This window comes from Neocloeon triangulifer, unplaced genomic scaffold, assembly GCF_031216515.1.
Source record: "Neocloeon triangulifer isolate White Clay Creek 2 clone unplaced genomic scaffold, ASM3121651v1 ptg000009l, whole genome shotgun sequence".
NCBI lineage: Eukaryota > Metazoa > Arthropoda > Insecta > Ephemeroptera > Baetidae > Neocloeon > Neocloeon triangulifer.
The window spans coordinates 2,567,461-2,579,709 of record NW_026775551.1 but is presented as its reverse complement, the minus strand read 5'-3'; the positions used below and the strand labels follow the sequence as shown (position 1 = coordinate 2,579,709).

The window sequence follows — 12,249 nt, the reverse complement described above, 5'->3', positions numbered from 1 at the left end:
GTGGAACAAATGTAGTTTTTTTTATAATTTTGAGATTCCAGAGTGGATAAATGGATTAAATTAAATCTAAATTGGGCAATTATTTGCATTTTTTTTTACAAAAATAATAATTGAATAATTCATAAATTTATGGTCTTTTGCTTGGGCAATTTTAGGCAAAACGCTCTCATAATATTAGAAAACTACCGAAACTCTCTTTCAACTTTTTATATGTTGCGCGCTCGTTATGGCGCCATAAAACAATTTTTCTTTCTTGAAAACAAACTGACTGCGGGATTAAACTTATTTGCTCTTCCGCAGAACCCATTTTCGTCATGTTGTGCGCGAGCTGAAATCCACACGGCGGCACGAAGAGCGCCTCAAAAGTCACAGAAACGTGAGACTATGCAGAATTTTTTTAGGATAAAAACACAATGCCCGGCCGCGGCGACCGACTTCGTTTCTCTCTCTTCTTATTTTCCTTTGAGATGGGAACGGCACGACACATTATTAGTGAGCTCTTTTCGAAGATAAATTTGTATATTCAAAAAGTGACGTGCAGCAGAAGCTACTCTCTTTTTTTTTAAGTGACACGAGAACTGTTTTGTCCCCGATTGTAACAATTTGGATCCGACCCACGCTGGTGTGTTTTTCGTTTTTAAATATAAATGGGTGTACTTTGGTTGAGGGTCCGAAAGTGGACTAAAGTGCAGTTGATGATCATCATCAACTTATAAATCTGTAACAGGTGTGTTCTCGGCCGCCTTTAAAATTCTACTGCACATAATCGGGGCTCATTTCAAATTCAAGAAACGCCACAACAAAACACAGCCTGCTGCTTTTTACAACGAGCCCATCAAGAATTTCTTAATTATGTCGAAAAACATTGGGAGAGAAGAGAGATGTGCTCGGGGACCAACTGATGAGCCGAGAGCATCGGTGGGCGAACGGTACATTTTTTGAAAAATTGGACCACGACTAATTCACATGTTGGCGCTGCAAAAAGTGTTGAGAGCGAATACAGATGGGTGTGGGACCCAGGCCCGTTTTGACATTAGCAGCGAACAGCGGAAGCTTTTTTGTGTCAAAAAGTGCTAATTTTGTGAAGGAATAACGTGAGAAAAACCACCACTATACGACAGAGAGAGAAAAGAATTGAATTCTCAAAAGCTTGAGCCATAAAAAAGCTATTTCATAAATCAAGCATATCGCAAAATGATCAAAACACGCATAAAAAATTTAATTGTAAAATATTCATTAAAAATAATATTTTTTAAATTATATTCAATGATAAAAATAAAACTTTTTTTACCTTTAAATATGATAAAAAGCGGTTGGAATTGGAAGCACAAATAAATAATTGCAAAAATATAATATTTAAAATTATTTTGAAAATAATAATGAAAATACTCGTATATTAAAGTAAATTTAGAAAAAAAAATTTGTAAATAAAATAATTAATTTTTAAAAATAATAATTTAATAAATTTTTTATATATTTAATAATAAATATAAATTAAAACTGGCTTTTTTATCTTTAATAATAATTAAAAGCGGTTGCAACTGAAAACATAAACAAATACTTGAGCATATACATAAAAAATTTAACAAATAATAGATACAAAAAAAATTTGAACTCTCTTCACCAGGCACTATGATCAAAACGTTAGAAAATCTATTTGTTAAATAATCATTTTTATGCGAATAATTTCTGTATTTTTTAAGCTGAACAAAAAAATCCTACAGTCATTTTGTCGCCATCTGCTTTTTAATTTTTTTGCCTTTTCATAGAGAGAATTGCAGAATCGGAAAAAGTCTTGCCGGCGGCTTTCAAGAGCAAAAAAATTCGCACGCCGACCGAATTAAGTTTTTGTTCCGGCAGATTGCTTGATGCGCAGGCGGCGGCGAATCACACCCGGGAGCATCGAGTATGCAGTCGGCCGCGCATATTAAATGCAAAAAGCGCATCAAAAAGTAGTCGCGAGGCCACAAATGGCCGTCTCATTACCGAGCCCTGGAAAATGGAAATTGCGAGAGAGAGGAAAAAAGACACTGGCGCTTTTCATCCGTGCTTGATGCACATGTGATAATAATTTTTTAGAGTGCTCTCGTCTGCATGTTCGTACACAAGCACTCCGCGCCTCTCATCCCCCCGCGCTCGGTTATTATTATTTTGCGAGGCGCGCAGGAGACAAAACAGGTCTTGCACGAATTTTTATACATTTTTACATGAAAAGCGCCACTTTTATCGCGATAATATTAACGCACAGCTTGCGCCGCCGCCACCAATTCATAAATATGTAGCACTGCTGGCCGGCGAATATAATTTTTGACATTTTATTATTCCGGGCTGCGGCCAAATTACACACACATGTGCCGTGCTCAATTTCGGTTACACGCCATAAAAAATTGCTGGTGTAACCCGATGTTTAAGGACAAATCCACTTAATAAAACGCGCGAGGTGAGGTCTTAATTTTCACCGCAGCGGGACTTGCAAACGTCCGCTGCACCTCGATTTTTGATATGTAAGGCACGCCATGGCAATAGTCTAAATTACAATTATTATTATATGGACTATGTTTGGACGTGGCACTGAACTAAAGTTGGCCCAGGGACTAGAATAATATCCAACATGAACAAATACAAATTAATGCTCAAAAAATTACCGAAAAATCGTTAAATAAGAGAGAGTGATTGAAAATGTTTCACTTGCAACTTGTTTAGATTAAAAAAAATATATATATTTTTATAAGAAAATTTCAATTATTTTCTAAATAAATGTCCAACAGGCAATGCAAAATATTTGTACAAAGTTGGTTAAATTAGCAAAACTAAATACAAATTTAAAAAAATTTAGATTCAGAAAGATGAATTAGAATGTTTTTTAATTCTTAACCATACAAAACTTGAATTGAATTAAGTTCTTATTTAATGTAAAATTTTAGTAAGAAGTTGGAAAAATTTACAAAACAACATTAAAATTACATTCAAATTAAAGAAAAATATGCATTCAGATTAATAAGAAATTTTTCGGAATATTTTCTATGACAAATTTTTTAATTTATTAAATTTATTATTTCCAACAGTCAATGTAAATTTAAATGTTTGTACAAAGGTGGATACAAAAATTAAAATAAATTAAACTTGCATTTAAAAATAATAAAAAACTGGATTCAGATGAATGAGAATTTTTTCCGGATAATTTCCATTATTTGAATATTTTTATAGCATAAAATTATTCTTAGATTCTCTATTTCTGCTTGCCACTGATGCAAAAATGCTAATTTCCCCCCACTCTGAATCAGAATACCGTTGGTGCAGCACCATTATCATTGAGCATACATCAGGAACTTTTTCAACTTTGAAAGAGGAAGAATCTCTGGGCCAGGCAGAAATCAATATTTATGCAAATGAACCGGTTCCATCAAACGTCATGATCGCGGCCGGCATTCACCGATTGCCTCTAATATTGGATTGACTGCCGGCTTGGCTGGTTCTAACTTTATAAAATCTTCTTCTCTCCCTTCAGAGAGAGAGGCGGAGGCTTCATCATCGCATCTCTCATGGCATCTGTATTGATACAGCTCGCGGCTACACGAAATTATCGACCAGACCTGCTCTGCTCTGACTACTCCCAATCGCTCCCACTTGAGGGACGTAATTTTAAAATTGTCTTACGACCGCATCACCTTCGCCACGATATACAAATTTGAATGTGACGAGCAGGCGAACACGCCTAATTTTTTTTTTTATCCTCTCTGGTATATTTAAGTGTCCGGCCTTCTTCTTCTCCCTCGTGTTTTTAAATTGGGTTTGTTCCACTGCCCCACGAGACAGCACCAAAAGTAATAAAGGCTAACAAGATTGAAATTATTTACCTGCGCGGTTGACATTGCTTGCTTTTGTCGCGCAACCTGCTCGATTGGTTTACACAATAATAAAATAGCCTGATGTGTTTTATTTTCGACGGTTAAGGGGAGAGATTTCTATGTTTTTCATTTGGTCCCCGAGATTAAAATAAAAAGGGTACTTTTATTTCCAATAAAAAGCAGCCGGGGATAAGATTTGTTTTTATACGTGCCGGAAAAATAAACATGGCGCTGTTTATAATATTATAAAAAAACCCTTTGGAGAAACTGGCGTTGGATATAAAATAAAAAGCGCCGGGGGACTTTTCGGGCCAGCGAAATTAAATCTCGTGCGTGCTAATAATTCTGTTTGGCGTCGGCCGTAATTTCGCTCCAAAAATAAACAAAAAAAGGAGAAATATAGGAGCAAACAAAGGTTGAGAACACAACATTCATGCAACACGGGAGAGAGAAATTATATACACACAACTTTGATACACAAACAGGATCAAGTTGGAGAGAAATTATCGAAGGCTATAATTGAGACCTCTGCGAATTTTGTCACGAAACTTTCCTGCTGCCATTAAAGTTAACAAGGGCAATTTGCTAAAAACAAAAAACTGCGTCTAGAAAATATAAAATGGCTTTTAAATATTCAAAAGTGGCTGCTCTTTCTCGCTTTGACGCACTTTAATCTGAAAAGGTGTACTGCGGAATTCCATTGACAAAGCACTCGGCTCTGGCGCAATCACGGTCAAACGCTTTTGCTTTTACAAAGAAGGCGAAGTTATACATAATCCCGCAGCCCTCTTGTGCTCCTCGGAAGTGGCAGCAGTCATAATGGCACGTTTAATCGATTTCCAATGAATTACATTCAAGGAGGAGAGCGCGAAAAATTTATGGCTGCGTATTTATATATCATCCATCGCGCGAGCATTACGGCTCAGATAAAAAAAAGAGAAAGAAATAATATGCGCGTGATATAAATTTTTCCCAATAAATTCGCCTGCACTCTGTATTTTACGAAAGGTGCCATATATAACACGTGAATTACCTTTTCCTTGCCCGCCGCACCACCACGCGAACCATCCGTTTATATAGTTGCAGCGTTGGCGAGGGAGGAGAAAAACTACTCTTCGCCGATCATTTTCTTACACCCTCGTGGAAAAGGCACATATAAGCGGGCCTGCGGTGGATATTTTTCATTGCAAACTCATTCATTCCGGGCGCTATCTCGCCATTTCTGCCACCCGGGCCGCCGTTTTTTTATTCCATCTGCATCGCTTGCGTAGGGAGCCATTAGAATTATACGGCCGGGGAAAGAAAGATCGTATTTCTCGTCATCATTTCTCTTTTTAACAGCCGGGCTCATTTTATATCAAACTTTAATCCAGATAGAGAGGAAAGAGTCAAGACGGAGTAGCAGTTGCCGCCGCCACTCTTCTTCCCTTCCAAGTTTTAAGGTGCGAGCGCCATTCTTTCCGGGAGTAAAGAGTAAACCATTAAGGAGGAAAAGTTTCTGCCACGAGGCGAGGCGCAATATTTCTTAAATTAAATTATTCCCCTGTCAAGTTTAGTGCCATTTAAGGGGTTCGCTGGCTTCTCAAATGAGGCGGCGTATTATTTTTCCTGCAAGATGCTCTTCGCTGCAACATTTTTCATTCCTTTTTAAATTTAATAAAAAAAAGAGCAAAATATTAAACAATGAAACAGCTGTTTAAATTTGAAATATCACATAAGATAATTAAACAACTTAATGGTTGCATTTGAATGAAAAATACGAAAACAACCAAATTAAAATTTCGTCCCTTTTGTGAACAAAACAAATTAATACTATTTTAATATATAATTATTATAAAAATTCAAATAAATAATGAATAAATAAATTTAAAAATAATTATGCATTAATTTAAAAAAAAAATATTATATAATCTTAAAACAGCAGCTGGAGCAGTAAATTTATTATTTTTTTGCGGGTATTTTTTTTTTAGTAATTTTTGGAGACACTTCACAACCAAAATTGTGGTCAAAGCTCTTTAAAAATATAATTTGCGTTCTTATTTGCATAAATAGATATGAGCATAAGTTCCAGAGTCAATATTTATCGCCATTGCCACGAAGACACCGCGAAATTATCCAGTAAATAGCGCATTAAGCCTCTCGGTAATGGCGCAAGGGCGCCGGCACACAATGTGTGCGGAGGCGAGATAATAATTGAGGCTGCGCGAATAAGTTTTCTTCTCTCTCTCCAACACTCTGCGCCGCTCTTCTCCATACATTTTATCATATACACGCGCTCTTGAGACGTGTATAATACACATGGGCTGTGCGTATTGCATAAATCTCGCCAAATTCGCAGCCGATGCCTTGCTTGCCGTGCTCCGCTCAAGTGTGTAATGTATGCAAAAGGTGTAGCAGAGACGCCGAGAGATGCTTAAAGAGAATAACCCCGACTGGCGCATATTATATATTTTTCATAAAAAGAAGAGAGAAAAAGGATTTGGGGCTCAAAAGGAGCAGCCAGAGAGAATGATGTAATAATAACACACCACTTTCGGGGAGGCCGGACCGAGATTTATGATTTGATTTTTTTGTCTTCTTCTTTTCCGCGAAACCGAAATTTACCTGGCCGAGCTCGTCTCGTGATCAAGCCAGACTGACACGACGGGGCGATAATAATACATTTCTGATGCGATTATAAATAGCGCCGGCGAGGGAGGATCCGTCCGCGGCGGGCTCTATCATTTTTATTGCATTAAGGAATGGAAATAATTAGGGTAATTAGTCAATGGCCGAAAGTCGATTTATCATTTTCAGTGTGTCGGTTGTTTTTCTTCCTGCGCCGCGATTAATTAGCAGTTAGTAACCATTCCAGGCCTTGAGAGAGTGGATGAATTTTTTTCCTGCTTGATATCAAAATTGTTATTATGATCATCCATCTCGTTATGTAAAACGGAGCGTTTTAGCTCGTTAGAGGGGCGAATTATTTATTGTGTTCTAGGTAATTGGAACGGACTCGCGATCATTATTTTTGCGGAAAATGCAAAGAGCAACCGGTGAAGATAAATAATCCATCATCATCATCGCGCGCCGCATTAAATAAATTGTTTTGTGTTTGTTTCCATCATGTCGTCGCCGAAACGGAGCTTCATTTTATCCCCTGCGTTTTTTTTTTATAAAAGAAAAAGCAAAAGAAGAGAAGAAAGAATCTTGTCTCGCATCTTATACGACTCGGCGGACGAATTCCTGGTTAATGATTTTTATGTCCTAACATGATAGTGGAATTTCTCAGTGAGCGCCGGGCCATTAAACCAAACTGGAATTCTTTTCCGTACAATTTAATTTTTGCGTTCTGCCAAATTAAGCGTAATTAGTACACGATGAATTTGAAGTATTTTTGCCAAGCGAAATATATTAAAAAAAAAAGTTTTTTTAAATAAAATAAAAAGATCGATTCTTACCTTTTGTGTAGTGAAGAAGGACTGCATTCTGATGGTATATCCTTTTTAGAAGTGCGTGTGAATGTTTGGTTCTCAGGGGGGGGGGGAGGGAGGGGGTTGACTTCTTCTTTTGGCAGCGAAGACAAAGCAATTAACAACGAGTACAGTCCTAGCTCAGTAGAAGGTAGCAGAAGGAATTACTTGACGAATATCACACCAAATAAGCTTGAACACCGCCCTGGTCCACCACTGTGGTGTTGGCGGCAGTTCTCCACACACCAGCCGGCGGCGGCTGATGCTGCTGCTGTAAGACACGCTGGACATTCGGCGGCAAATTGGCGCGCTCCATTGTCGAGTAGTCCGAGTCGATCGACGAGTAGATGTGCTCCGAGGAGCGGGGGCTGATGGACCCCGTGCTGTACGGGGGCCGGTTCTGACTGGCGGGGTGCAGCAGCCGGGGCGACGGCGTCGGCCCGACCACCACGTTGTTCGACTCGTCCAGCTTCATGTTGTTGAACAGGGGGTGGTTGTTGAGGGGCGCGGCGTTGAACTGCTTCCGCTTGCCGGGCATGGTGCCCGCGTGGTGGTGGTGGATGTGGTGGTTCTGCAGCGGCTGGTGGTGCCCGCGAGCGTCCAGGGTGTAGTTGATGTTCTGCCGGTACATGTGCAAATTGTCCCTCGACTTGCTCTCGGGCATGGCGTACTTGAGCCGCTCCCAGAAGCGTTTGTCGCCCCACCGAATGCGCCGCGCCGTTTTCAGGTACGGCCGCAGGTCAGGGTCGCGCTCCACCTCCGGCGGGAGGCCGCCCGCCTCCTCGATGATGATCAGTTTGAAGGTCCGCCCGTGCAGGGACTCGTGCAGGGCCGCCCTGAATTCTCGGCGCGGCCACTCGGTCTGCAGGAAATTTCTGCTCACAACCAAGATGACCCTTCGGCTGGCGTCGCTCGCCTCGCAGATGGCCGTGTCCCGCGAGCCGGCGATCGACGGCAGGTCGCGGTAGTGCAGACAAAGGGAGTAGCGCGGGTTGCCGTTTTCGAGGCCGCTCGTGATGCACTGCACCAGTTCCTCCTCGTCCTTCGGGCTGTAGCACATGTAGGCGTCGTACAATTTGTCCTTGTCCTCGCGTTTGACGGCGGCCAGGGTGGCCGTGGCGGCCGAAACGCCGGCGGCCGCCGACGACGTCTTGTGGAAAAGCCGAATTCCGTAACGGGCGAACACCCAGAGGCGGACGTTGTCGCGGTAGGCGAAGGCCAGGATGGCCAACACGATCACCAGGAGCACCACAAAGAGGGTGCCGATCACCGTCGGCAGGTAGTCGTTCATGAAGAGGCGGGGGAGGGTGCCGAGGACGGCTGTCGACATGACGTCGTCCTCGTCCTCCTCGTGGTTGCAGATTTCCTCGTTGTTGAAATTCTCCAGGCACTTGGCGGCGCCGCCGTCGATGATTTGCCGCTTGTCCTCCTGCAGCCACTCGGACAGGGCGGCGACGAAGCGGCACCGACACGCCCATGGGTTGGTGTTGAGGTACATTTCAGTCACGTAGGGGTTCATTTTGAGCTGCCAAACGGGGAAGCTGGCCAGCCGGTTGCCGTCCAGGCGCAGAAGTTGCAGCGCTCGCAGGGGCAGGAAGGTGGCGTTGCCGATGTGCGTGAGTCTGTTGTGCTGCAGGTAAAGTTCGCGCAGGTGCATCAGGTTCTCGAATTCGTAGCCGCGCAGCACTTTGATTTTGTTTTCGTGCAGGTACAAAATTTGCAGCGAGTTGAGGCCGTTGAAGGTGCGGTTTTGAATGGTCTCCACGTTGCTGTTGTTGACGTACAAAATTTGCATGTTTTTGCGGCCAATAAATGCGTGATTGCGCAACTCTCGCAGGTTGTTGCCGTCGAGGTACACCTCGGTGGCGTCCATCGGGATGCTGGAGGGCAGTGTGACGTGGTTGGAAGAGGAGCAGTCGACGACGTTTGCTCGCCAGGACTGGTCGTGGTAGCAAGTGCAATTTGTGGGGCACGTCATTTCGCAGTCACACGCGTCAAAGTCACAGCAGTGGCACAGAGCAAAGCAGTGCGTTTCGTAGCGGCACAGAAAATTAGACGGACGCGCCTCGAGGACCGGAATGTGCACCGGCGCCATGGTTGTTGACTCGGACAGCGGCATGTTGCGCGAGTGCGTCATCCGGCAGACGACGTCGTCCAAGTCCATCACTCGCGGGTAGCGGCCGCGGAGGTGGTCATTGTGGGTCATGTTGTTGACCCTCTGGAGCCACTCCATGGTGCAGTCACACTTGAAAGGGTTCCCTCCCAGGTAGAATTCAGGCAGAGGTCGCGAGGGCTGCAATTCGGGGAACTCATCATCGTCCGTGATCGTGACCTCAATTCGACTGGGGTGCGAAATTTGCAATGAGCTCAAATCGAGGTACTCCAGGTCGTTGGCGTAGAGGTCAACTCGGGTCAAGTTTTGTTTGGCCGTGAAAGTTCCGGAGGCCACCTTTTTTATTTTATTATTGTTTGTGAAAAATATTTCAACGCTGTTTGGGATGGACAGACTGCTCAATTCGGTCAGCTTGTTGTGGCTGACGTCAATCGTTCTCAGGTGGAAGCCGTCCGTGATTTCGTAATAATTACCCAGTTTTTCAATAAAATTGGAATGAATGTCCAGCCACTGCAAACTGGGCGGCACGAAGGCGTAGTCGAACCAGACCAAGTGGTTGTCGCTCAGGTTGAGCCACAAGAGCGACGGCAGCGCGGTGAAGACGCCGTTGACGTCCGTCAGATAGTTGGCGTCCAGCCTGATGGCCTCCAACCGCTCGTTTCGGTCAAAAGCGCCTCTTTCAACGTGCAGAATTTTATTTTTGGCCAAACTGAGCACCTGCAGACCGACCAGGTCCCACAACATACCTACGGTGATGTTGCCGATGTTGTTGTCAATCAGCCGCAGACCGGTTAGTTGGTGCATATTTTTGAAAGAGCCATTAGTGAAACCGGTAATTCTGTTCTCACCCAGGTCGAGGGTCCGCAGGAAGGGCAGTTCGGTGAGGGCGGCCGGCACCTCGCTCAACTCGTTGCCGCTCAGATCGAGTTCCTTCAGGTCCGAGCAGTTCCTGAAGGCGCGCGGGTCGATTTCGGTGAGCAAGTTGAGGCTGAGCGTTAATTTATTTAACACGAACAGGCCATTAAGGAGGGACGGCCCGATGCGTGTCAGTTGATTACCGGCCAAACTCAAAGTGTGCAAATTATACAAGGGCAGGAAGGCGTCGTCGGCCACGCTGGCGATCGCGTTGTCGCGCAAATCCAAAATCTGCAGCGAGTAGAGATCCTTGAAGGCGAGCGCCTCGAGGCGGATGAGGGCATTGCCGGACAAGTCCAGCACAATCAGTCTGATGAGGCCGGCCAGCGACGAGCCCAAGTTGACGAGCCGATTTTTCGCCACGTCCAGCACCAGCAGCTGCTCGAGACGCTGGAAAGTGTCGCCCAAATCGTGCAGCGCGTTTCCGCGCAGATTTACCTCGCGCAGTTCGCGGCACGTCTCCCTCAGCGGCACCGCCGGCAGGTCGACGAGCAGGTTGCTGGACGCGTTCAAAACACGCAGAGACGCGAGGCCGGTCAGAGAGGAGGCTCTGAGTGCGGTGAGCTGGTTGTTTTGCACGAGCAACTGCTGCAGCCGGCGTCTCCGCGGCGAGTTGATGACCGACGGCAGGTCTGTCAGGTTGTTCCACGACACGTCCAGGGCAATCACGTCCACTTCGCAACTCTCACCCGCGGCCCTGCTCTCTGAACTTTTGTCCGCCGGCTCGTCGGATAAAACCGAGTCGGCCGACGTCCCTCCCAATAAAGTGGGGTCCAAGTGCTGGAGCGCGTTGTTGCTCAAATTGAGCACATTCAAATTGGGCAGGTGGCAGAAAACGTTGGTCGGCACGTCTCGCATGTTGTTGTGCGCCAAATCGAGGGTTTGCAGCTCCTTGAGTCCGTCGAAACTGGCGTCGGTGACTTCCAGCTGGCGCGCCGACGACCAGTCCGAGTTGTGCGTTCGCACCGACAGCTTTTTCAAATTGGACAGGCCGCGGAAAACACCGTCGTGCAACTGGCCCAACTTACAGTGCTCGATCTCCAAGTCCTCCAGTTGGTTGAGTCGCGAGAGAAGCCCCGGCGACAGGGTGCTCTCGAAAAAGAGGACTTCGCTGCACTCGACTCTCAGGCGCGAGGTGCCGTCCGTTTGGAGGCCGGCGAGCGACGACACGGCGCCCGCGGCGTTGTTGGTGCGATTCGCGGCCAACTCGCCGGCCAGCGTGCGCACTTTGCACCACACGCCGACACGGCTGGTTTCGTTGTTCTCCAAGGACCACGAGCAGAAGTCGGGCGCCTCGTACTTGAAGCCGAGCGCCCGCGGGGCGCAAAACAAAACGACGCCGAGCAGCAGGCCCAGCGCCGAAACAAAGTTCATCTTCGCCATGGTAAATAATTTTCGCGTCTTCGTATCACCTCTTAACTCGGCGCATTGCTTCGCGAAAGTCCACTTGCGCACATGGCCGAAGGAGTCACTTTTGTCACTAGCACTGTTCGTTTCGCGGTTCAATCGGACAAAGTCATGTCACACTCAGAGTACGTGTGGTTACGAGCACATGTTGGCACGCGATGATAGTCCTCTCACGATCACGCTCCGAGCTCGACTGACGGGAGAGGCAACTGCTCGCACCGTATATTCCAGCGTACTACGACGAGTCGCGGCTCCGAAACGCCTCTACCGAGCGATGGCAATAAGCAGCTCGCGCGCCGGAGTGGGGGCGACGTGCGCTCTTCTCCCTCCGAGGGACAAACTACCCTCGTTCTGAAATAAAAAGAAATATTAATTTATTTTTATCTTGGAATATTTGAAATCAAATTTATCTAATATCTTGTAATTTATTTGAAAAAAATATGAACTTTTAAAAATTTAACCAATGTTAATTTATTTGTTTGTTGATTTTTATTTTTAAAAGCGCAACGATTTT

At 45.0% G+C, this 12,249-nt stretch overlaps 1 protein-coding gene across 1 annotated transcript in view; it reads right to left on the bottom strand.

Annotated features, from left to right (window-relative positions):
- The window catches only part of LOC132195188 (toll-like receptor 7), a 34,357-nt gene extending 22,283 nt beyond the window's left edge, over positions 1 to 12,074 (bottom strand). The window contains exon 1 of the mRNA XM_059617011.1: positions 7,289 to 12,074. Within this exon, the coding sequence (XP_059472994.1) occupies positions 7,479 to 11,711 (4,233 nt within the window). The 5' untranslated portion in view covers positions 11,712 to 12,074 and the 3' untranslated portion in view covers positions 7,289 to 7,478. The remainder of the gene's footprint in view (positions 1 to 7,288) is intronic.
- Positions 12,075 to 12,249: the final 175 nt, after the last annotated feature.